The sequence below is a fragment of the Onychomys torridus genome, chromosome 12 (assembly GCF_903995425.1).
Source record: "Onychomys torridus chromosome 12, mOncTor1.1, whole genome shotgun sequence".
Lineage (NCBI taxonomy): Eukaryota > Metazoa > Chordata > Mammalia > Rodentia > Cricetidae > Onychomys > Onychomys torridus.
This window is the reverse complement of record NC_050454.1, coordinates 59,017,510-59,043,978: the sequence shown is the minus strand read 5'-3', so window position 1 is coordinate 59,043,978 and position 26,469 is coordinate 59,017,510. Positions and strand designations below refer to the sequence as shown.

At 34.4% G+C, this 26,469-nt stretch overlaps 1 protein-coding gene across 1 annotated transcript in view; it reads right to left on the bottom strand.

Moving 5' to 3' along the window:
* Positions 1-14,293: 14,293 nt before the first annotated feature.
* Positions 14,294-26,469, bottom strand: part of Ncam2 (neural cell adhesion molecule 2) — a 412,339-nt gene continuing 400,163 nt past the window's right edge. Inside the window, exons 16-18 of the mRNA XM_036203264.1 lie at positions 25,039-25,243; positions 19,354-19,473; positions 14,294-15,330 (exon numbers count right to left, since the gene is read on the bottom strand). Coding sequence (XP_036059157.1) covers positions 15,219-15,330; positions 19,354-19,473; positions 25,039-25,243 — 437 coding nt within the window. The 3' untranslated portion in view covers positions 14,294-15,218. The remainder of the gene's footprint in view (positions 15,331-19,353; positions 19,474-25,038; positions 25,244-26,469) is intronic.

Here is a 26,469-nt window from a genome sequence, read left to right as displayed (position 1 = left end):
CAAATATTTTTCTTAGGTAGAGTTCTGTCTTTCTCTCCTTCCTTTTTCTCTTCTTTAAAGTCACTGCCACTTTTTCCTCCTTCTATCTTCCTTTCCCCTTTTTTCTCATTTCAATTATTTTTCCTTTCCTTCATTTGTTTTTAATGTGATAGCAAACTGTACTTGATTCTTTTCTGTTCTTAATCTGTAACCATTGTTCAAACTTTCACATGTTTTATTTTATGTATATATCTCAAGGGTAAAAGTCATTGTTAGTTGGGCAGTGGTGGCGCATGTGTTTAATCATAGCTCTTGGGAGGCAGAGGCAGGTGGATCTCTGTGAGTCTGAGCCCATCCTGGTCTACAGAGTGAGCTCCAGGAAAGCCAGGGCTAAAAAAGAAAGAAGAAAGAATAATTTTTGTTATTCCTTTTTTTTTTTTCTACAAGAGACACAATAAAATGCCTCCTAAAAAACAAATATATACCCCATGTGTCTTCATTTAAAAAACAAACTACTCTGTTTTTTTAAACATGATTAATTTTAAGTTCCAGGGACAAATTTTGAAAGAGATTCATGATACATTTTTATTTATAAATGCATTTCTATTTTGCCTCAGTAGAATAAACACATATTTGATGTTTTAATTTATAATTTTCATTTTTCATGTATTTCATAGCTATCATTAGAAAGTAAAGCTTATGCAATTGAGTCTAAATGTATTGAAAATTATTGTTTGGACTGTTCCTAGATCAAGTATTTAAGCTATGAGAAGAAATACTTTAATTAGTTATTAAACGTTTTGTCAAAAACCTCCCCTGCTAATGAAGGACTATAAAAGAAAGATAGCTACAGGACTACACTGCATACATATTTTGAAAGACATTATATCAGCACCTTAAACTCTTTGGATTCATCCATAAACAATGCAAAAGATATATAATAAATTACACATGTATATTTAAAATATAAGAATTATTTTTATAGGAGAATTGTGATTTGTTCTTATCAATACCATACAACACTTGTTTTGTTGTGTTGGGTCAGAATTATCAGACTGCATTACATTGATGAATAAATGACAAACAGCAAAGCTTATGGTTATGTAGATACTGTGATCAGGTTGTCTACCATATGCACCAAAAGCATTGAAATATTTATTAATCTCTTACTACCTCTTTCCCTCTGTTTCTCTTTGTAGTTTTAGTATTTTCTTACTTTTTAGTGTTTTAAAACTTTCCCCTCCCTTTCTCATCTCAACCCTCAAATGCCTCCCATTTTAAAGTTGACAGCCTTTGTTTCTTTATTATTGTTTCATCCATATATATGTCTCTAGCATGTGTGTGTGTGTGTGTGTGTGTGTGTGTGTATCACAAATATAAATAAATGCACCCCAAAGAGTGTGTTTTTTCTGTTGTAATGTATACTGTTTTATGTTTACTCTTAATCAGTTAATCAATAATCGGCTCAATCTTGAGAGAAGGTAATCTGTTTCTTCCAGCAGTCATTACTTGCCTGTAGTTATTTGGCTAGGGGTGGGATTTCATGAGCCTTTCCCCCTTTCATGTTAACCTGTTCTTTAATATTACAATTGTTTTTGTCTAGTTTCACTGCAGACTTCTGGGTATTGTGGCTCTCACAATTAGTTTTCCCTCTCCCAAGTCATAGATTCAGCAGACATTTATCCGTTGTGGCTGGGCTCCAATCTGGGCAAAGGCCCTGTGCTAATTTGTAGTTTTCTATGATAATCTCCATTTGATGTAAAGAAAGGCTTCTTTGATGAGGAATGGCAGCTACAGTTATATGTATGTACGCTGTGTCTTAAAGAGGTAAGGCACTTAATTTGGGAATGCGCCTCGGAAGAACCATAGACTAAGAAAAACCACAGTACCAGGGCACAAGAAACTACCTATTGAATGGCCAGTTAGTGTAGACCAACTTTAACTCCTAAAACAATAGAGATTATTGATACGTATCTTGGTTGCCTATCAGGAACTGCAGGTGGGCCCATACACTGGTGATAGCATACACTTAGGACAAAGGATTCAAATGATTCAAACTGGAGCTTACTTGTAACCTCTTCCCTGTGACCTACATCCATGGTTCCAGGAAATACTATGTATAGAGAAGCAATTAAATAATCTTCACCAGGAGTATTACCTCTGATCTAAGACAATTATCAGTATTTCAAGATGCATAAAGGTATAGTAAGTGGCATTCACGTGTCAGTGGCAACAAACAGCTATCTAATTGAACTTATGCCAACTCCATGACAAGGGAGACTAGTAGGGACCGCATCCTTGAAGGAAACTGAGTTTCCCTCCCATACAGGTATCAACTGCCAGTAACTCCTCAGATGGGGGAAGATTTGTGAATGCCTCCTCCAAAACATATTGGAATTTTGGCTGGATGATCTTTTGAAGGTATTGTGCATGTAGTCACAGCTGCTGTGAAGTCTTGTGTTCAGTAGCCCTGCAATGTCTAAAGGACTATTTCAGAAATGTTTTTGTTCAGCTGATAATTCTGAGAGGCATTTGATCATGTCAATGAGTACTTGAGAATCTTAAATAAAAAGGAAAGCATATTAAATGGGATAAGAATCACACACACACATATATGTGTATATATGTATATATATATATATATATATGTGTGTGTGTATATATATATATATATATATATATATATATATATATATATATAAAATGAAGGGACAATTCATGTAGAAGACATAAGGATCTTAGTGTGAAAAGAGTAAATATCAAAATTAATGAATCCTGAAATGATACAACGTGGATTGATAATGAGAAATGTACCAGCTTAGGGCCAGCTTCTAATGCTATTCAGAATAACTGATGCAAGTATGTTCAGAAGATTAATAAAGGTCGAAGAACACTTCTAAATAGCAATATTCACCATATATGATATAATCAGCAGACACAGAAGTCAATCCATAAAAATTCTTTTCAAATTTAGACAGAACACTTGCCAGTATAAATGTAGTTTTGAACTTTTTAAAAAAGTCCCAATAAATTATAAAGTGTTTAAAAAATGTTACAAATTTTGTTCATGAAGTAATATTAATTGGTCCTTTCATGCCGAGATTTATAACTGAAAAATCACAAATATTTTCAATTTAAAACTTATAGGCTATTATAAGACAGAAATCAGTAAATGAGTAATTAGAGTCTCTAAGAAACACAGATTATTATAACTATGTGTATTTCAATTAGTGTTCTCTAAGATCTTGCCAATAGGAGGTGTAACACAGTTGCCATTTCCTCTCCTTAGAAATCACATATTTTCTATGTGAAAGTAATCAGTGACTGAATAATTAATCTTGGAAAGATTCTTAACACTCTATAGTGAAAACAAAGAAGATGATTATGCAAATCAATGTTTTTACAAGTTGTTGAATATTCCCTAGATATTAAAGTGTCATGTTCTAAATCCCCTTTTGCAAATTTCTGTTCTGTATATTTTAGACTAATATGTTTTCACAATTATGCATACTATATGCTCTAATAATGTACATTTAAAATATATATAGCCTATCTTAATACTGTTGCTTTACTATTGAGTTAAATATCCATATTTATGGGCATATATTAACATATTTATGGAGAAACAAATTAATATATATGTATATCTTTGTTTGTCTGTCTGTGTGGTATTGTGTTCTGCAAGAACTCTGACACTGTGACTTACTTATGTGGATTTCGTATCCAAGAGCAATGCTAGCAAAGAAGATCTTTAAGGGTCAGGTTTCGAAACTGGTCCTGGAATTTCTGCAGGTGTCACTCCATGAGGATTGTACTTGCAAGTGATACTAGAATTATTTATACTAGGAAAAAACACTAGTACATATTATGAATTTTCTTGTATAGTATTCAAGTGGAAGTCCACATTTCTACATCTATGTACCTTACCTACCACCACAAAGACTTTTTTCATGAGCCTATTGATTGATGACAAATGAATTGGGGTTGAGTCTCTGATTGGCATTCACAAAATGAGTCATCCTTAACCCTTAGAAGTTAAGATCCTCCACTGCTGAAATTATTCTTTGTTTAACATTATCATTACAAAGCTTTATTCAAATGTCTCTTGACTATTGCCCAAACCTTTCATCGTTAATATTCGTTTTTTGTTTTTGTTTCCCAATAAATTTGTCATTCAACTATAGTTATGTCCCTTCATCAACACATCATTACACATTTGGAAAAAGTCGACTTCCAAGAAAATGAACAGTTTGGTGTGCTACTGGAACTTATACCAACTAGAATTTACTACACTACTGGTATTCAAAGATGTTGTGGGAAGGGACTACATTGCTAAATCTGAAACCTCGGCGTTTGCAGCAAACCATGATAAACATATGCAAAGCATGTTTGACTTCTTGTCCTTTGTCATCTAATTGCACATAACTACCGATGGGATGATATGCGTAGGCTGACAATGAAAAGTCATCGAATGAGCAAAAACAGAACCTGGAGTCAGCCCATCATATAACATATGCATACACTTAAGGCCTGATCTGTATAGTTCACTTTCTTTTGGCAATGTGTCTTTTCTGTACAAGACCAAGCTGTATTAGACTTTCTACTACTGCAAAAAAAAAAACAACATGGCCAAAATTAAGTTCAGGAGAAGAGAGTTTATACTGCTCACACTTCCACTGCCCTGTTCATCATTTAAAGAAGTCAGGACGAGAATTCAAACTGAGAAGTATCCTGGAGGCAGGAGATGATGCAGAGGCCGTGGAGGGATGCTACTAACTGGTTTGCATATGTGGCTTGCTCAGTCTGATTTCTTACAGAATCCAGGAGTACCAGCCCAGTGATGGCACCACCCACCATGGGCTGGGCCCTTCCCTATTGATCACTGATTGAGAAAATGCCTTACAGCTGGATCTCATGGCACATTTCCTAAACTGAGGCTCCTTCCTTTCTGATGACTCTAATTTCTGTCAAGTTGACACACAAAACCAACCAGTACACAAGCTTATAGCCAGAAGGTTAGATATGTTCATTTAATAATGACTAGCAACAGATACCTACATGGATAACAACTATCAGCAAAGGGGAGCAAGGTGTTGTTCTAAAAGTCTTAAGAATACTGCGGTTATTTATAGTATCTTTCCACAGTTCTGAAAGCATGAATACTATGAAAACTATGTTGACACTGCAGATAAATAATAGATAGCAATATTGAAAATAATGAAAAATGAGGCATTTCACTCATTATTTGTCTTCCCTACACATAATGCTTCAGGGGAAACCCTCATTTCATGGATTTTTGGATGCCTTATTCATTATCATAGAATTCCTCAAGGTGATACTTCTGGTCAGATTTGTTATTCTGATCAGATTTGTTTCATTTCACTGCTGGTTTAGTAAAGGGTCAGACAAAATTTTCCTCAGACCTTCAGAATTTGTAATTGTGTAAGTCAAGAATATGATATATATATATATATATATATATATATATATATATATATGTGTGTGTGTGTGTGTGTGTGTGTGTGTGTGTGTGTGTGTGTGTGTCTAGATGATTGTATTTTTCCTTTAGAAACAACATTGGACTTCAACATAATACAACTCTAGAAAAAACTTAAACTTGAGCCAAATGAATACACACACAAAAATAAGACAAAATACGAAGTTGTTTACTAAACTATTGTGCTCTCAGTGCCCTGTTATGTAGACTAGAATGGGCATATAATGACTTCACAAAATGTATTCACTTCATATTATGAAAATATAAGTAAAATGTGATTTTCAGATCAGGCTAAAATATGAGAAAAATAAGAAATAAAAAGAGTTTTGATATTTTTGATTTGATAAAAAGTAAGGAATCATGGATTCCCCATCAGAGGAGGAGGTATGTCGAGGCAAGCAGAGATCTGAGAGGTATAATTGCTGGATTTTAAGACATTAAAGTCTTTATGATTTCTAAACATAACAGTAGAAATACAGCAGCACCAATCAATGAAACAGAAACTGGCAACATTAAGAGATCTCTTAATGAAAGTAAACACTAGAAGTTCTGTTATCGTCTTTGTGCTTTTGGGAATGAGGAGGCCAAATTGAAGGTTATGAGACAATTAATGAAATCTGTAGTATCCTTAAAACTGATTTAATGCCTGAACACAGAGATCCTATTTGAAAATGTTTTGTAGAAATGTCTGCCTGTGACAAATAGGACAAGCAATTTTATTAATTCTGAGGGTTATTAAGATTTCTAATCATCATGTTTGTCTGCATTGCTTTCAAATCCAATGTGTTCTAAGGTGAGGGGCACAAAGAAGCTAAATTGTCATTGTGCAGCCAAAATGTATTCTCCTGTGACAACCATATGCCTACTCATGTAATTCTTGTGTAATCCAAGTGTCAATTGCCAGCCTGATGTAAACAGGGACTGATGAATATTATTTGGATTTCTATTTTTTAGCTCCTTTTTAAAAGCAAGTAGCCAAAATGCAGTGAAAAATGAATGCCAATTTAGTCAAAATGACACAAAATCATGAAAGCTAGTATTTTAAAAATCATTACATTTCAGATTGATGTGTCACTCAGCTGCATTAGATAACTGCCTAACACAATTTCATATCAGAATTAGTGTTCAAAGACAGAAGATAGGGGACTCACAATCACAATTTTTCATTGCTATGTTGTAAGTGCAAATGATGTACTCAATAAGCATTGATCAGTAAATATATGTGAGCACTTCAAGATGAATAATATTCACTGGGGCATAAAATGAATTTCTACATAAAGCTCTCAAACCAATAACTCATAATATACAGAGCATCAGGTTATTGAGTATAGGTATGTTTTCCCAATTCCATATCTGGGTAGTAGGTTTTTGGATTTTTTTAGTATTTAATAAGGTTTCAAAGTTCTCATAATTACCTATTTGCATACTTGTGATAGTTAATCATTGTTGTCCGACTGAGTACCTCTGGAATTGGGTAACATATAAGAGGCTGGACAAACCTGTGAGGGCTTTTTCTTGATTGGATTATTTAAGGGAGGAAGACTGATTCTAATTCTAGATCCTGATGTCTGAAGAAGCACTGTAAATCTGACCTCCACAGTTGAAAGAAAGGACATAGAAGAAAGAAGCTGTTGTTTTTTGACTGCCTTCCCTCACTTGCTAGTTTACCTGTCCTGCTGTGACATTACTTAGATGGTATTACCCCTTATTTCTTTGGGATTCCAAGGTAAACAGAAAACAAGTTGAAACATCTTGCTTCCTGGGGGACTGAACAACTATCAGAGTCTTGGCCTTGCTACTAGGAGACAGCTACTATTCGACCAGCCAGACCACAGCCCCTAAGTCACATTAGTGAAACCTCCTTTTGATATACATGTGTTAGAATGTTGTCAAATGCATCAATATTTAGAGTATTGTATATTTTAATATAGTAAGTCATAAAGTCAGTGTATGTATATAATATATAGTAAAAAATTACAATTATTTTGTGAAATAAGAAGAAATGAGAAACAATTCCCTTATCTTTTTAAATGGCTACTACATTTGACTTTCTTAATTTTTGATTTGGTAAAATATTCATCTACATTTCTCTAAGCAGGTTTCTTTTTTAAATTCCTATGAAATATTCACATAGTCAAACACAGATACAAAATTTCATAATTCCCGCTCACTAATTCTGCCTATGTGTCTCATTTCCCATAACTTTGGGTTTCATTTGACAATTTGATTATAAATTACATGTGTATTCTCTCTTTTCTAGTCATCGGCTAAATACAAACAATACAATTTCCTTAGTCAAAGGAAAATTCTAGTTCTACATGACTCTCCTATGAGAATTTATATTGAATTATTTCAACTGATACGTAAGATTGTGCACAAATGTGGCTTGGCTTGCTTCTGTCAGTTTTCCTCTTTTATTCTATATATTGATCTTCCTATGTCAATTTCAGACTTCTAAGTGATAGGAAAAGGATGGAAGTCGGAAATGTGGAGAATGATGGTGCAGCCAAGGGACTGGAATGAGGTGAAGCACAAGTTTACCCACTTTTCTCAAATGGGACCCAACTCAAGATTTACCTTTATGATTTACTATACTAAAAAATAGAGTATTTGAGATACTGATGCATTTGACAATATGGTAACCCAGTTTCCAAAGCATAAATAAAAAAATATGGCGCTTCTAGGTGATAAAAATCTACCTTGAAAAATTAAACCACAAAAGAGGATGTCTTGTTTTGGAGAAGAGCTATGTTGAAAAAAGCCCCCTCAAACATTTTAACATCTAGTATTGTTGGGGATTTTTGTTAATTTATTTTGTTTTGTTTCAAATGATGCTTTTATCGTTTTTAACTATAACAGTGAAATAAACAAACAACAACAATTTTAAATCCCATGTAGAAATGTATATTTATAAAAACAATACAGAACAACAACAAAAAACAAAAACAAAAACAAAAAAACCCCTCAATACAGAAAGGGCAAACCTGGTAAAACTTAAAAAAATACGAATACTTTTTTGTTTGTTTATTAAAAACACAATGTTATAATTACATTTCTTCCTCTCCTTTCCTCCCTCCAGGCCCTCATATAACCTTCCTTTTGCTTTCTTTCAAATTAATTGTTATTGCATGCAAATACTTCTATACATATGTATTTCTAAATGCACCCTGCTCAGTATGTGTAATGTTACTTGCATGTATGTTTTCTAGGGCTGACTATGTGGTATAGGATAAGCAAACTGGTGTTTTCTTCACTAAGGGAGACTATTTCTACTACCTTTACCAGTCTGATGTTACCTTTAGTTCTTTGTTTATGGTTCGTACACATTGGATTTTCCACTTCCTCTTTCAAATGTCTACGGTATCAGTCTTGTTGATCTCATGTTTGTGCAGACATGTTGAGGAGTGTAGTAGGACAGGCCCATAGGGTCCCGGAAAATGGCTCAGACCAATTGCCAAGGCATACACATAATGCACTTCCTTATGAGCCAACTAGAGTCTGCCTGAAGGCCTAGCAAAGGGTGCTGTCAGAGTTCCTGGTCAATGTCAGCGCTGCTGATAATGCCTGGCCAATGAGGGATGACCATGCAGACTGGGTGCTGGGAGGAGGGTGTATAAGGCCCTCTCTGTTATTGAACAAATAAATTTGTTATTTGTCTTCAACTGACTCCCAATGTGTGAGCCTTTGATGCTGTGGCCCTCGACTCCAGGGAGCTGTTAGGATCCAGCAACAATTGAGGGTTTTGTGTGTGTGTGTGTGTGGGGGGGGGGGGGGATCAGGGAGACCTCTTTTCCATGTAAGGCCAAAATTAGACACTAAAATAAATGAGATTTTTCTCAGAAAAGGAAAATAAAGTTGTGAAATATAAATTTATATGGTCAATTTCTATAAGACCCTTCTTTTAAAATTAATAATGTGAAATAGAATTTCAACATAAAATAGAAATAGATGTTAGGTTTTTGGTATAAATTTATCTAGAGTATTTTTCGTTTTGATCTTTCTTTTTAAACCGTCCTCTTTGCTTGTGTAAGTACTGTTTCCAAAATTCATGATTGCCGACTAAACTATTCCTCTCCAGGCTTGTTTCTTAATTTTATAAATCACATGGTTTGGCAACAAATGGTACCCTATGCTGAAGCATAATTTCTTAAATATATTGAAAAATAAACATGTAGAAAAGTCAACAAAACCAACAATTATCTGAAACCCAGGTACACTCAAACTTCCCTCTGCACAACCATAACAAGTCTCATTAAGACACAATGTTGGGTTCCTATCAAAGAGTCTAGAGATATACTGGTTTATGTTCTGATTCACACAAGTATTCATACAAGTATTTCTAGTGGTTTCCTTGGTGATACTAATGAAACTGGTGTGGCATGTCTCTAAATCAATTATTTATATTTATTTCTCTGATCAGGGCACTGTCTATAGGCCATAATCCTAATATTCAAATGATACAGATGACAGAAAGGATTTTACTTCTGGCTGTCTAGTACTGTGTTTGTAAGTTCTGGAAATTAAGATTTTTGTTACATAAAGCTCTCTCACTACTGAGATAGGGTTAGAAAAAAATAAAATTTGACACTTTATTAAAGTAAAAGTATCTTTACTATTAATATACAAATGGTGAAGAGTGACAATTTTGAAATACCATAAGTCATACTTTCAATGTCTCTCATAAATACAAAACTTCAACATTTGCAGTATACTTTTTACAGTTTAGACATATATATATACAGCATTTCATAGGGACATACTATATTGAAATAATAAGAAAACAAGAGAGTTACCTATACAGAATTTGGACAAAATGTATAAGTTTTAAAAAAAAAGGACTGCAAGTTTTAATATTACTGAATAGAAAATCAAATTCACATACCTCCAAATGTGTTTTTTAATTACTTTTATTATGAAGTTGATTAAATTTTCAAAGGGGTTAAGAAAAAGCCTAACCAACAATATTTTTTGAAGATGCAAAATCACTGTTTCTGGTTTTAGTGATATTATTTTTACTGTAGCATGTTGTTAAACATTCTGTTTGCAAATTGAATGATAAAATCCAGCTCCTCTTACACTGACTTCCAGATGGCCTTTCGGTTTTGTGTTTGCTCTACTATTATTGGCATGAATATTCACCTAAGAGATTTTATTCTTTGATTAGGCATTTCTGTGTCTCTTTCAAACAAGGAAATTCATTCTACTGAAAATTTCATTTCCTTTTCCCTTAACTCTTTAGTTTGGTATTGATAGAAATGCTTCAAACATCATTGCTTTATAATTTTCTTCCAAGCAAGGCTAAAATTAGACACTAAAACGTATGAATTTATAAGTAAGAAATGGATAAAGCTGTGATATATAAATTTACATGGGAAATTTCTATAATAATCACCAGTGAACAATGTTTGGTCAGTAACTACAAAACTGTTGTAAAATAAAGAAAATTAAAGAAACAGTATTAACTGATTGATTTAAATTATTATAAAGGTAAATAGAAATAATGAGCTTTTTTTGAGAATATTATATGTGTTATCAAATCAATATTTGTTATATATAATATAAAAGTCAGAGACTATTATATGAAGAGAATTATTAGTAATTTTGTAGACCATTGTTAATTATCTGCATCTTAATAGGTGAACACAATATCAAACTAAAAAAGGGTGGAGCCTGCAAGAAAAGTATATGTACCCAGCACTTACTATAGCCAGACCTTTTATAACATTTGCATTTATACAAACAAATGGTTGTTTATATTAGAATATTATTAAGACCATATATATATAAAACATTATCTTGAATAATTTAACTTCTGTGATGAAATTTGAATTTTTAACCAACCACAATTAAGCTTAGCATATGTAAATATATCTATATGCTATTTCAATTTTAGACAGAATATCCCAAACAGTTAATTAAGAAATAGAAATTGGAGATAAGTAAGAAAGCTCTCATTGTAAAATGATTTTCAGCATCTATGAATTTGTTGAAAAAAATTCCTCCAAAAGAGAACTCTATTTGGAAAACAAACTAAGCATTTACATCATACTCCATGAAAAATAATGTAATTTTAAATAACTATGATATGCTTCACCAATATTTTTTAAATTAAAAATGTAAACTTCTCTATTATCTCAATTATAGATATTTTGATCTTGTTTATCTTATCTTCACTTAGATGATTTATGATCTCAAGATCAACAATGCAGACCCAAGTGACCCCACAGTAATTGACCTGATTTTTAGCGCTAACATCAGTTTTCCCAATCTGGACTTATCACTTAGAAAAACAATATATAACAAACTGAAGTATCTCATGGATGGACTACAGTACTGTTTTATTATAAGAGAAAATAAATTTGAGTGTATATATACAGTTTTTGGATTTTGTATCTCAGGGAAAAATGTTGGAACAAAGTTTAATCATTGATTGTAAAAAACCCAGCTTTAATGTTACATGTATGATCAAAACTTGTAAATAGTGGTAGTAGTTGTAATTTTTCTTTAATAGAATGCCATGCTAATGTAAAGGCACAAATACCAGTTAATTATTCAAAATAAAGAGATAATTTTAATATACAATTAATTGCTGGAATTTATAATTCATTTGATAACTAATATCATATAATATAGATGCTTAACACAAAGACTAAAATTCATAGGACATTTATTGGACAAAAATCTTTTGATAATGATATAGGTATTAATATTAAAAAAATAAAAGATTTAAAGACTGTTAATGTTAGACATTAGTATAAATAGAACAGTAATATATCTTATCCACAAAATAATAAATTAACCTGTTGAAATCACAATTTTAACACATTCAAAAATCATTGTAAATTATTTTGACACATTTGCATTGATTTTAAAAATAAAATATGTATTAAAGTTCAAATATTAAAACTTCCTCTTATGGGGTGTTGAATAGAGATTGTCCTTTTTTTTGTTTGTTTGTTTGCTCCTAACCTTACAATTGTTCTGTGTTTAAATTGGCATAAAGTTTAGATGATCTTAACAATACTTAAATATTGTCTAGTGGACACTTGATTATTATACAGAAGTGGACTTTTAGATAGTAAAAGAAGTTACATAAATTCATTTACTCTAAAACAATATTAAAAATAATAAATCATTTCAGGCTACTCAGAAGTTGAGAATTCATTATCTGACATTCTTATTTGGGAACTTTACAAATTGTGTCATGAGGAGAATTTCTTGGAAATTTAAAAATGTTTACCACATCAATATGTTGTCTGTAGAGCATCGATTTCAAGGACAGTACTGGTTCAGCATCTCCCAAACAACTGAAACCATGTGTGAACACTATCCAAAGTTACCCAATGACTCCATAAGATGGACACGAAATTTAACACTCTGTATATAAATTTAATTCAGTTTCTTTTCATAGAAAATCTGAAGACAAGAGAAAACTAAAGCTCCAAAGTGAGAAAACACACACACAAAAAATTTTTCTTCTGAATTCTCTGTTCCTGTGGTATAGCATAAATATGACAATTCTAAACATGCGAAATTGCTTTATCAGTCATACAAATTATTTTATTATCATTAGTTTAAAATCATGTGGTTCTATCCAGGAAAATCAGTGTTCATGGCTATTGCTTCATAGACACCACTAATAAGCCTGTTCACTTTGCACGAACAAATTCAAGTATTTTGACTAATTTTAGCACATTTGGTACAAAAATAAAACAAGCCAAATGAAGTACAGCTAAAGAAAAAAATGAAACAGAAATGACCAGACAAACATAAGCTAAACATCCCAGGCAAATCTATCAAGAACATGTTTGATAATTAAGTTTGTCAAGGGGTTAAACTGGTTTGTTTGCTTATTTTAGTCACTGCTCAGATTCTTAAATAGGCACAGATTTCTCTCTTTTTTTTTTGGGGGGGGGCGGTTCTCTCTCTGTTCAGAATATGCCAGGATGGGCAGCAAGGAGGAATCCCTGCATTAACCCTGAATTTCCAGAAAAGCACTGTGGAGATTACAGCATCTTTATATGCAGTTGGGCACATTCAGTCTAGCTGACAGCCAGCAGATGAGGTACAAGATACAATAAATCATTTTTCTCTCCTTGGATGACAAGTTTAAGTACTTTATAAATAAAAGTATTCCAGAGTGGCACTAATATGGTATCTAATTTTCATGAAATTACTTCTAAAGAGAGATGGTGTAAAAGCAGGTCTATCTTCATTGTTAAAAATATTCCTCCAATAAACTATTAGAATGTATTTTCTAACGCATCAACATTGGAGCTATTCACTTGATACCAGAATACCAAAGGTTGTGAGGACCAGAGAGACTATAGAAATCTTAGGAACTTTGACTTAAGAAATCATCTAAAACCCTCCTCCTCACTTATGTTTATTGACAGCCACAAACGTGTTTTTCCTTTCATGTGAGTTAAATCACAGTTCAGACTTTGACCTCAGGAGTTTGCATAGCATGTAAGTTAGTAACTATCATTTTCTTGTATAGTCCTTAAGAGGTGAATTAGAAAGTCTATGTTGATAGTTAAATGATTGTTTCAACCATAGCCATTTATTAAATATCTTAAAATGGGTTTAGAATGCATTTTAAAATACACTGTTTGAAAATAAAACAATAATAGCATTTCAATTGTTCCTTTCTCTTCTGGCACATTTGAATTAATTTAATTAACTCCCTTTACCATGTACTTTTAATGTCCATTAGCTACTTTCATTTAATAAGGGACATATAATAATAATGACCATCTATATCTATACCCCAAAACATATCTAATATGACTTGAAGTACTTGAAAACAACTTTATTTTTGATAAATTATTGTATAAATAAAAATAATCATGTATTTATAAATATATCAAGACAGCATATTGATATTTTCCCATTTAAATTCACTTTATTTGAAGCTTAGGGCAGAAATCAATACCATTTTTACTTGTAATACATTTACTTTTTGTGTAATCCACTGTGAGTGAATATGGTATACATAAAAAGAGATTTAGGGAGTTTTCCTTATCTAATTTTACACACAATTGACCTTCTTTTAGATGTGTAACAATTTTGGCCTGGTATCAGTGTATCCAAGATCAATGTTGAAAACGTAATGTGGTCATAAGTTGAAAAGAGTTCTCTAACATTTTTTTCAGTTTCTAATAGCTTCAAAAGATAACCAACTGACTCCTTCAAGCCTGGGTTCCCTTAAATTCTCCTGATAAAAGTACAACTTTTATTATGTGCCTTCATTTAACCCGAAAGCCACTTCAATCGTGTGTTTGCCCAAGATAAGATTCATAAACATGCAGGGCTTCCATACACATTGAGTTCACAATGCTTTTGCTCTGCCTTGCACTTACTTATAACCTATTAGTTAGGGGAGCTGAAATACATCTGTTGGTGTTATGTGAGACACTTTTTAAAAAAAAAAAAAAGAAAGAAAGAAAAGCACTTTAGCCATATTAAAAATTGCAGTACTTCAGTCATAGAATCAAGCTGATACCCCCGAACTGGTGCCAATCAAGCCTTTATCCCAAAATTCTTTAAAAAAATAAACAATCACAACAACAACAGAAGGAAATGGACTGTAGCAGGAGGAGTTGATCATATGTATATGTGTACAAGCTATTCCAAGCTAGATGCTTCCCAAGAAATTAAGGTCAATGGAATAGGTTTGGTCATACTGTCACTGAAATCCCCTTGCTCTTTGTGGTGCTGACCAAGCCGCCGAGACTCGCCATTACGCTTTACTGTCATCTTCTTTAGACTGGATGATGTCATTAGACACTTTAATTTCTATAGTTTCTGCGTTTAGGACTTCTTTCCCATTTTCTTCTTTTAAAGGCAGTTTTCTGGAAATAAACACAGAAAGAACAAACTCAATTTCTAGCGATAATTTTACAACATGTTTCTGACAATTTCAATAAGCATTTTGTACATGAAACCTGCTACAGTTAATTCATAGAAAAAGATTAAATAATTTATTTTAATACTTATTTTATTCTTTGAGAGAATAACACTTCCCTTCATAGTCCTTCCAGCTAGCCCTACCGTATATCTTGGGGGCTCTCCTTTAAATTCATAGCCTCTTTTTTCCATTAATTGTTGCATGCATATGTTTACATGTATATCCAAATATATTCTGAAATCCAACCTATTCAGTTGCGGACAGTTTTCCTTTTCAGAATGTTTTCAGGGACAACCTTTTAAGTTTTTAAAGAATTTATTACAAAATAAAATAGTATGTGGCAAAATAGTTTGCATTTACCATTGTAAAATGTAATGTAATACAGAGGATATGTGAAAAAAAATGAGCCTAATTGCTCATTGTGGCTAACTTAGGTTTGATATTTTAAGTTTAAATTAAAAATAAATTGCCGGATGGTGTTGGTACATGCCTTTAATCCTAGCACATGGGAGGCAGAGGCAGACAGATCTCTATGAGTCTGAGGCCAGCATGGTCTACAGAGCTATTTCCAGGACAGCCAAAGCTACACTGAGAAAGCCTGTCTCAAACCATTCCCTAAAATAAATAAATAACAAATAAATATAAAAATATTGAATTATTAAAAGCGTAAATCCTGACACGTGTCCACAACTTGATCTATCATCTCTAGTATTTATCACATAGGACCAATCTAGCATCTCGACATACATGTGACAGTTGTGTAGCTCAGTCTACAAGTAGTACTCCTAGAAGTGAAGGCTGGGGCTGCCCCTGCTGTGGATATCACTCTCTATAAATAAAATGCTGATTGGCAGTAGCCAGGCAGGAAGTATAGGTAGGACAAGAGAGAAGAGAATTCTGGGAGGTGGAAGACTGAGGCAGAGAGACACTGCCAGCCGCCTCCACGACAAGAAAGATGTAAGGTACCAGTAAGCTACGAGCCAAGTGACCAAATATAGATTAATAAAAATGGGTTAATTTAAGATAGAAGAAGTAGATAACAAGGAGCCTGCCGCGGCCATACATGGGGTGGAACTTAGTACTACAACAAGTTGACATGCCATGCCTTGTTGATAACCATGGGAGGCCTGCCTCTTTCTGAACAGAAACAGAGTGGATGGGGAGCAAGAAAGGGAAAGAAATTAGAAGAGAGGATGGAGACGAAATTACAGTTGGTGTGTAAAATAAATGAATTCATTTAATTGATAATAATAAAAACCCATAAAAATTAGCGGGTAGCAACGTAATTAAATGCAATTAAATATGATGTTAGTTACCAATATTATTTCTAAATTAATAGAGAGTAATGTTATTTAGGAAGTTAATCCTTTTATTTGATAATTATGTATGTTTCTTTGGCATTTTCAATATTATTTTTCCTCATACTTTTAAAATATTACTGAATATATGCTGTGAGAGCTGTTTCTGATTCTTACAACAAAACAACACCTGTTTTTAAAAAGATGTATTTTTTTATGTCTATGCATGTTTGCTTACATCTATGTATGTGGACTGCATTTTTCCCTGGGTTCCCCCAGAGGCCAGAAAAATGTGTAAGTTTTCTGAGAACTGGAGTTGCAAATGGTTGCGAGGCATCCTGTGGTTGCTGGCTGGGAACTGAACTGGGTTCTCAATAAGACAAACAATTGATTTTAAACACCTAACCATCTCTACAGGTTTTTTTTTTTTTTCCTACTGAAATTGGTATAGCTTCATTAATTTTCTTTTTTTCTTTTTTTTTTTTGAGGCAGGATTTCTCCATGCCGTTTTGGTGCCTGTCCTGTGTCCTGGATCTTGCTCTGTAGGCCAGGCTGGCCTCAAACTCACAGAGATCTGCCTGGCTCTGCCTCCCAACTGCTGGGAATTAAAGGCATGTGTCACCGCCATCCCACCAGCTTCATTAAATTTTAATTTGACAAAATTGAATGAAAATTTCCTTTCTTTTTTCTATTGTAACTATTGATACTTCCTTTGGAACTAACGCTTCCTTATTGACAAAATGATGCTCTAAATGTTCACAAATACAAATTGAGCTCACCTTGGTCTTTAATTTTGTCATCATATGGGAAAATTAATGTTGCTATTTTAGTTGCCCTGGGTTCACTTGCAACTTATGCTATATTTTGAATAATGAAAATAAGCATTTTGTCATGAAAACCCAAACAATTATGTTAAAAGTAATCAATCGAATTCAGGGAGCAGTGGGGTAATTGGTGAGGTGGAAGGGAAGTCTATGCTGAAAAGAGGAAAAGAGAGACCGACTAAGGTATCAAAGGCCTTGCCTGGCAGTGAATCTTAGGAGCAACAACCCTAACCTGCTAGTCAAGGAGGCATGGCTGCTAGAGTGAAACTAATTACCCCATTATTAGACTCCAGACCTGCTCAAAAATAAAAGGAAAACAAAAACAAAAACAAAAAACAGGATGTCCATTCCTGGTGTTATGAACTGGTCAAAAAACGGTGGTTGAGAAGATATTAGGTCCCAGAGTTGATCTTATTACTGTTGTTAGGCTAAATGGAGAAGATTCCATTGCTACATATCCATGTTTCTAAACTGAGGCAAATGCTTCTTGCATCTCAGTCCCTCTTTGCATGAGTGGGAGTCAAGGCAGAGTCCCAAAGCCGCTCAAGGTGCCCCTAGTAAGCTGCCGTTGAGAACTAATGCCTGAAGAGAGGGACATTAATATCAACCACTCAGATACTCATAGAACATACGGAAGAGGGGTCACATGAACGAGTCCAGTGATGGAGAGAATTTCTGTGAAATGTTTTCTTCTGGAAGTTAGGGGCATTGGTAACATGATCAGAATGAAGGGGCAGCTGTCTAACTGGACGGGCACGATCCGAGACTATCAATCTTTTCTTGTGCATTAGAGACATGCTTTGCAGTGCCCTTTGCAGAACTGTTGACGACCGATGGATCACGGCTCAAAAACAGTCATTCTATTCTGTTGTACACTCCTTGGTGAGTCCTTATCTCCCCATCATACTCCAGTCGATAGACAAACTCATGTCACAAGAAGGTACACGTTACAAAGTTACAAACTCTGTCCACAGAGACAGAGATGTGAGCTAAGGAGTAATAGAGAGGAGACAGGTTGACAAGACTGGGAATAAGATGAGAGACAGTACAGAAGAGAGGAATTAGAATACGCGGGGATGTTTGTGAAATTGTCAAAGAATAAAGTTAGTGAAAGTTTGTAGTGGGTAGCCATTCCAGTCTTGGCCTGGAAGTTCCAACCCCCATTGAGGCTTCGGTAATGGCCACGCCTACAAGGCGGGGCTGAGAGAGGATGTTGAAGAACCAGGAAAAAAAGTCAAGTCTTCTCAACAGGCTGTGGTGGCACATTCCTTTAATCCCAGCACTTGGGAGGCAGAGCCAGGCGGATCTCAGTGAGTTTGAGGCCAGCCTCTGAGCTACCAAGTGAGTTTCAGGAAAAGAGGAAAAGTGTATGAAAATCCAATTTTGAAACACCTTTTTTTAAATTTTTAACATTATGTATGAGAGTGTAAATATATAATTTAAGGCTTTAATTTTTCTGATACTGTTAGAGAATTTTCAAGTGAAAGAACTTAAAGAAATGGATAACAATGCCAAGTGGCAGTGGTGCACAACGTTAATCCAGGCAATCAGGAGATAGAGCAAGGCGGATCTCTCTGACTTCAAGGCCAGCCTGGTCTACAGAGCGAGATCCAGGACAGACACCAAAAAAAAAAAAAAAAAAAAAAAAAAAACAAAAAAAAAAAACAAAAAAAACCCAAAAACCAACCAAACAACAACAAAAACACAAATGGACTACAATAAAATTTTATTTTAAAAAATTCTATTAATGCTAGTGATATCTTTGATTTCTTTTTACCAATAACTACAATGATTTTCCATTTTACTGTTATTGATCCCCAAATACAAGCATTTAGAACTACGTACTCAGGCTCTGTCAATGGTGTGGTTTCATTTGGCTCATTGACTGGACTTCCGTCTTCATGATTTGTGATTCTTTCATCCTCTGTTCTCATTTCCACAATTGGTTCTTTTGATCCATCTTTCCTAAAAAGATATATTAAAATATTTAATTCTTCAATATGTCAAATGCTCAAGTGTGCATGTATACACACACACACACACACACACACACACACACACACACACACATATATGGTAGACACTTCCCAGTTAATCAAACTTGAACATTTTTTCTTTCAAATTCATATTTTTATGATTTTCTACTAAGTAACTGGAAAGAAGAAATCAATCTCTTTTTATCATTTTCATTATATTTTTGATATTATTATTGGTTCTTGTTAGGTAAGGTAGCAAACATCTGTCATCTAGTGCCCAGCAGCCAATTAGGAAAACTGTAAATTTGAGGCCAGCTTTGACCATGAAGAAAGCCCTTGTTTCAAAATGAAAAAAAAACAAAAAAACAAAAACAAAAAATAAAAACACAAAACAAAAAGAAGGAACATTATTTTGGAAAAAGTAATTTTCATTTTAAAATCTATTTTTAAAAATTAAAATATATTATTAATCAAAGCTTAAAATAGGAAGGCCTTCTTGCCTATTAAGATAAACACTAAGTGTAAATAATTTTAAAACAATTAAGAAATTCATAACAGCATTGGAAACAATCACTAGAAATACTGTTTCAATTACAATGCTGAAAATAAAATATATATGCTTTTACACAGTTGTAAGACTATTTCATCAATAACGTTCTCCACAGGTCTCTCTATTTGCATAGAAATAAACAACAGTAGAAAAACTAACAATAATTATATTGACTGAATTTACCAATGAATCATAGAAAATTATTAGGATGTAAACTATGATGAAAGAGAAATTGTACACTAAATTAATCTCACTGATATTGATATGCCACATAAACTTTCAATTGAGACTAATTTCTGTCCTTTACATTTTGTTTTCTTTCTTTCTTTTTTTTTTTTTTTTTTTTTTTTTTTTTTGGTTTTTCGAGACAGGGTTTCTCTGTGTAGCTTTATACCTTTCCTGGATCTCACTCGGTAGACCAGGCTGGCCTCGAACTCACAAAAGATCTGCCTGCCTCTAACTCCCGACTGCTGGGATTAAAGGCATGTGCCACCACCACCCAACTTGTTTTCTTTCTTTTTTTTTTTAATGATTTTTTTTTCATTTTTACGTACCATCCCCAGTTCCCTCTTCTTCCCCTTCTCCTACCCCTGGCAGAGAAAATAGTTAAAATCTCCTGGGTAAACTGGGAGAAGTGGGTAGAACGGAGGTGTTGGGGGAAGAGGGACATGAGGAATCAAGATGGTTGAAATTGGGGAGGGACAGAGAGGAAGAACAATGAAAGAAATATCTTGATGAGGGAGCCATTATGGGCAAGGCAGAAACTTGGAGCTAGCGAAATTCCCAGGAATCCACAAGGATGACCCCAGCTAAGACTCTTAGCAATAGTGGAGAGGGTGTCTGAACTGGCCTTCCCCTGTAATCAGATTAGTGAGTAACTTAGTTGTTATCACAGAACCTACATCCAGTAACTGAAGGAAGCAGATGCAATGATCCACAGCCAGGCACTGAGCTGAGTTCCTGGAGATCACTTGAAGAGAGGGAGGAGGGAGCACATGAGCAAGGGGGATCAAGATTATGATGGGGAAAACCACAGACATAGCTGAGAGGAGCTAGTGGGAATTCAATGACTCTGGACTGACAGCCGAGGAACCAGCCTGGAACCAAACTAGGCCCTATGAAAGCAGGTGACAGTTGGGAGGCTACTTTTTGTTTTCAATCTCAAACTGAAGAAAATATATTTGGAAAAAATGAAGCATTTATTAAGTAATTAATTAATTGTATATGATGTGTTATATAAGAAGTAAATATGTATATTTGTGTGTGTCGTTATATTTGTAATGTTTGTGTGTGTGTGTGTGTGTTTGTGTATGTTTGTGTGTGCCTGTGGAAGAATTAGAAAATGGTTTCAGTTGAAATACCAGAGACAAGAGTACCAAAGCAAAAATGAAGATGAGCAAAGTAAATAAAGCTTCAAGTCAATTACAAAAACTTGTATATGCATTAGTGATTATTAAATGTAATATTGCTGTATTAGTTAAAAGATAAGATGAAAAAAATAACACAATAGGGAACACAAGAAAAGACCCACTCCTACATGTCTGTCAGATATGGTCAACAGACATTACTATTTGTAAACATCATGTGGCAGTTTCAATTAGCAGTGCTGCTGTGTAAACATAGATTAAAAGTGAAGTAACTGAGAAGAATCTGGATCCTAACCATGGTAAATTTAAGTAAAAGATAGGAATAAAGCAGTTTTCTGGACATTACACAAAGTTAACTTATGCATTTTTATAACTTAAGACTTTCAAAGCAGACACTGAGAGAAACAATCAATCAATGGGACCTGTTGAAACTGAGAAGCTTTCACAGAGCAAAGGACACGGTCAACAAGACAAAGCAACAGCCTACAGAATGGGAAAAGGTCTGCACCAACCCGACATCTGACAGAGGGCTGAATATATAAGGAATATATAAAGAACTCAAGAAATTAGACATCAAAATGCCCAACAGTCCAATTAAGAAATGGGCTATAGAACTAAACAGAGAATTCTCAACAGAGGAAGTTCAAATGGCTGAAAGACTCAGAAGGACAAACATGGTATGTACTCACTCATAGGAGGATACTAGATGTAAAACAAAGATGACTAGACTGCTACACAATTCCAGGGAGGCTACCTAGAAAACGGGACCATAGGAAAGACACAGGAATTGCCCAATGACAGAGAAATGGATGAGATCTACATGAACAACCTGGACGACAGTGGGAGTAATGAAGGGCAAGATTTGAGGGAAAGAAAGCTTAGGGGAGCAGGAGATCCCAGCTGGATCAAGAACAGAAAGGGAGAACAAGGAATAACAGACCATGATAAATGAAGACCTCATGAGAACAGGAATAGGCAGAGTGCTGGAGAGGTCCCCAAAAATCTACAATGATACATCCTTTGTAGACTGCTGGCAATGGTCTAGAGAAAGCCTGATCTGACCTAGTCTGGTGCTCAGATGGCTAAACACCCTAACTGTAGTGCTGGAACTCTCATCCAATAACTGATGGAAGTGGATGCAGAGATGCTCAGCCAGGCCCCAGGTGGAGCTCCAGGTGTCCAACTGTCGAGAAAGAGGAGGGACTGCAAGAGCATGAATTGTTGAATCCAAGATTGCAAAAAGCACAGGGACAAATAGCCAAACGAATGGAAGCACATGAATTATGAACCAAAGGCTGTGGAGCCCTCAGCTGGATCAGGCACTCTGGATAAGTGAGACCATTGAATAGCTTGATCTGCTTGGGAGGCACCCAGTCTGTGGGACCAGGATCTGTCCTTAGTGCATGAGCTGGCTGTTTGAAACCTTGGGCTTACACTGGGACACTTTGCTCAGTCTGGAAGGAGTTGACAGGACCTGCCTGTACTGAATCCACCAGGTTGAATTGAATCCCCAGGGGAGTCTTGGCCCTGAAGGAGATGGGAATGGAGGGGAGGGGCTAGGGGGAAGGTGGGGGTAGAGGCGGGAGTGGGGAGGACAGGGGAACCCATGGCTGATGTATAAAATTTCAAACACATAATAATAAAGAAAAAAAGACTTTCAAAGCAGAATCAAAAATTAGAAAATTAGAAAAATTTACTGTATTAAATTTAAATGTGTGTGTGTTCTTGAATGGCAACATTTGACATTCAAATGACTCCACAAAATTATGAGACTAAATTGAAAGTGATATATAATGGATATAATTTATAAAATAACAGTAATAAAATGCAGAAAATATTTTGTTCTTGGGTGTTTTGAATTGATACAATCACTTGATTTTTTTGTTTTAGTTTTTTCTTTTCTTTTTAGATCAGGGTTTCCAAAAGCTGGAGAGGCATATTCTATATCCCTTCAATTCCACAGTTAAATATAGAAGAGAAATTTTGAATTGGGATTTCATAGAAGTAAAGTGAATACTACTAAAATATCAGTTAAAATTTTAATAATAAAATAAATTATCCCATAATGATCTATTGAATAGAGATTTAAAGGTACAATGTATTTATACACACAATATAGACAAGTTTTGCAAACAAATATTACATGGAGTGAGTAAGTAAGGAAAATGCTCATTGTGGATGCATTCACTTGTGTATTACACACAGTAAAAATCAATATGTAGTCTAAGAAATTAAAGTAGAACTTCTATTTTGAAATTAAATAAGGAATGCAAAGGAAATTTAAATGATAAAATTATTATATTGATAAGAAACTTGAACAAGACTGTCTAGTATGTGGACATCCATTAAACTGTATGAACATGCTCTATAGTTACACATCTGTAAACGCTTCACTACCACAGTTCAGCATTCAGACAACTATTATAAATGCAGAAATAGATAGACTTATGTCGACCTGTGTGTCTCTGTTTGCTTCCTACCGCTGTGATACAAGCACTGATCTAAAACAGTTTAGCAATGAGATGATTTATTTGGCATACAGGTCCTGATCACAGTTCATCAGGGATGGAAGAGAAGCAGTAACTCCAACAGAGTAGAGAACCTGGGGGTAAGAACTGAGGCTGACACCATGGATGAATGCTGACTGCAGGCTTGCTCTTGCTGATTTGTTCAGTGTACTTTGTTATATATCCTAGGATATTCCCTGGGTTACACTCTCCATAGTTCTGATGATGCCTTTCACACCTATTTCTAATTAAGAAAATGTTCTATAGAAATGGCTACAGCACAATCTGTTCTGTGCATTTTTTAATGGAGTTTCCTTGCTCTCAGATGACTCCATCTTACGTCTAATATATATTGCCATATATACATAGTAAAGCAACAAATAATATTTTATTTTTAAAATGATATTTGAACAAGGACTGAATTAAAAAAAACTTTAAGTGAATAAAAACCTTACTACTAGGCAAACAAATGTAATTAAATTACATATATGACTTCCCCATGGCTACACAGGTGGGAAAATAATAGATAATATTAGATAATAAAAAGAACATTTCCTGAATAGCTTCCAGGAAACAGTGAAGCTGAAGAAAAGGTGGAGTGAGAGTAATTATATAAAAGCATGAAACTATGAAAGAACAAATTTAATGTTTATTTGAAATATCCTGAATGACCAAACCTCAAAGAAAGCACTCTACAAACAAACAAGTCCTCAAGCACTTTGCCAGATACAAAGCCCTGCATACAGAAGCACTCCTTCGCAGAAAGTTTTAGGTCAGGAAAACAATTTCAGAAAAAAATTTCATAGCAGTTGCCTTGGGTTGGGATGTTAGTGCCATATTAACTTGGAAAGAATGTAAAGGAACTATTTGGAGATGCTTCCATAGCCTTGCTCCTTGGAAAGAATTTGTCAAGGATTTATTCATATCTGTGAGAATACATCAGATAGAATATTCTGTGTGTATGTTTGTATGTACACATATTATACAGATTTAAGGTCAGCATAGAGAGTAATATTTGCACCGTATACTAGGTGAAGCCCTGGTGTGTCTTAGAAGACAGCCCGGAACAAAGCGTTCTAGTTGAACTTGAACACCACTCATGGGAGGTGGTGCTGGTGTTTAATACTCACAGGTATGCTGCCTTTCCTTCCTCAAGCTCTTTGCTCTTTCCAGTGGAGCCGCTTTTCTTCCCGCACATTCTTCTGGTAATGCACATTAGTAACCCACATTGCCGAAGGAAGAAGCAGCTGACATCTATTACCACAAGGATTAGCAAAAGGGCAGCGACTCCAAGGCCAATGATGGCTCCTAGCCCAAGACCATTAAAAAGTGTGTCTTAAAAAAGAAAAAAAAAATTCATAAAATCTCCGCAATGCCAGCTATGAAGAACTATTTTTAAAGTAACTTCTAGTAGGATATATACTCAAATATAGATAAAGAAAACATGTAGTAATGTCTGGCAGGCTCCAATACCTTGATTACTAGGACATATTGTCTGTGTATCAACCATATTTAAGAAGTGACATGTTAATAAGTTAATTATTTTTCAAACTTTCTTTAGAAAGAAGATAAGTAACTTCTATTCAATATAGCCCTAGATGCACTGTAGAGAAGAAAACAAATATCACCATATTACAAACCAACCTGAGCAGAAAATCAAAGTTAATCACATTGGTAAAAAGTAACTATTATTTTTATTAGAGAAGGGTTTTATAAGTATTCAGTATGATGGTATTTTGGCATTCTGACTAAAACATAAATCTGATGTCTCCAAGCACTTGACAGAGGAGACAGATTTTTAAATACCTGCTAAGAATAAATTTGAAATCATCACTTCAAAAAAGATGGTTGCTTGTGTTTTTGTAGGTAATATTTTAACATTAAAGCACTATATGGCAGGGTGGTGGTGGCTCATAACTTTAATCCCAGTACTTGGGAGGCAGAGGCAGGCAGATTTCTGTGAGTTCAAGGACAGCCTGGTCTACAATGTGAGTTTCAGGGCAGCCAGGGCTGTTATACAGAGAAACTATGTCTTGTAATCAAACAAACCAACAAACAAACCAAAACCAAAAACAAACAAACAAAAAAAAAGCATTATACAGGTGTGATTTTTTAAGATTCTTTATTAGTTGTTGTATTAATTAGGTGCATTTCTTAGATGGACCGATTTTCCTTGGCATGTATTTGTGAATGGTACTGAGTGTCATGCAGACTGTTGTGAAGAGTCACTGGGAGGAGGAGGGGACAGAAAAGTAGACATATTGAGAGTCAGACAGTAATAAAACAAGTCAATGACCCTATATCTGCAGTTGAAGATGACAAGATTATGCAGTCATAACAGTGTAAGTAAGAAAATAGTTGGAAAATAAATTGAATATTGTCTTATTTAGAGGAAAGGAAGGTGATGTAGCTATTTTATACACTTTTAATTATGAATACAATATATTCCAAGAATTGCATATGACATTATAAAATTGTACATCTCTTTAATGATAAAATATATTTATTTTGCCAAAAATAAAAATTGAATGGTCCTTTAGTAATTATTATGAAACCAAAAA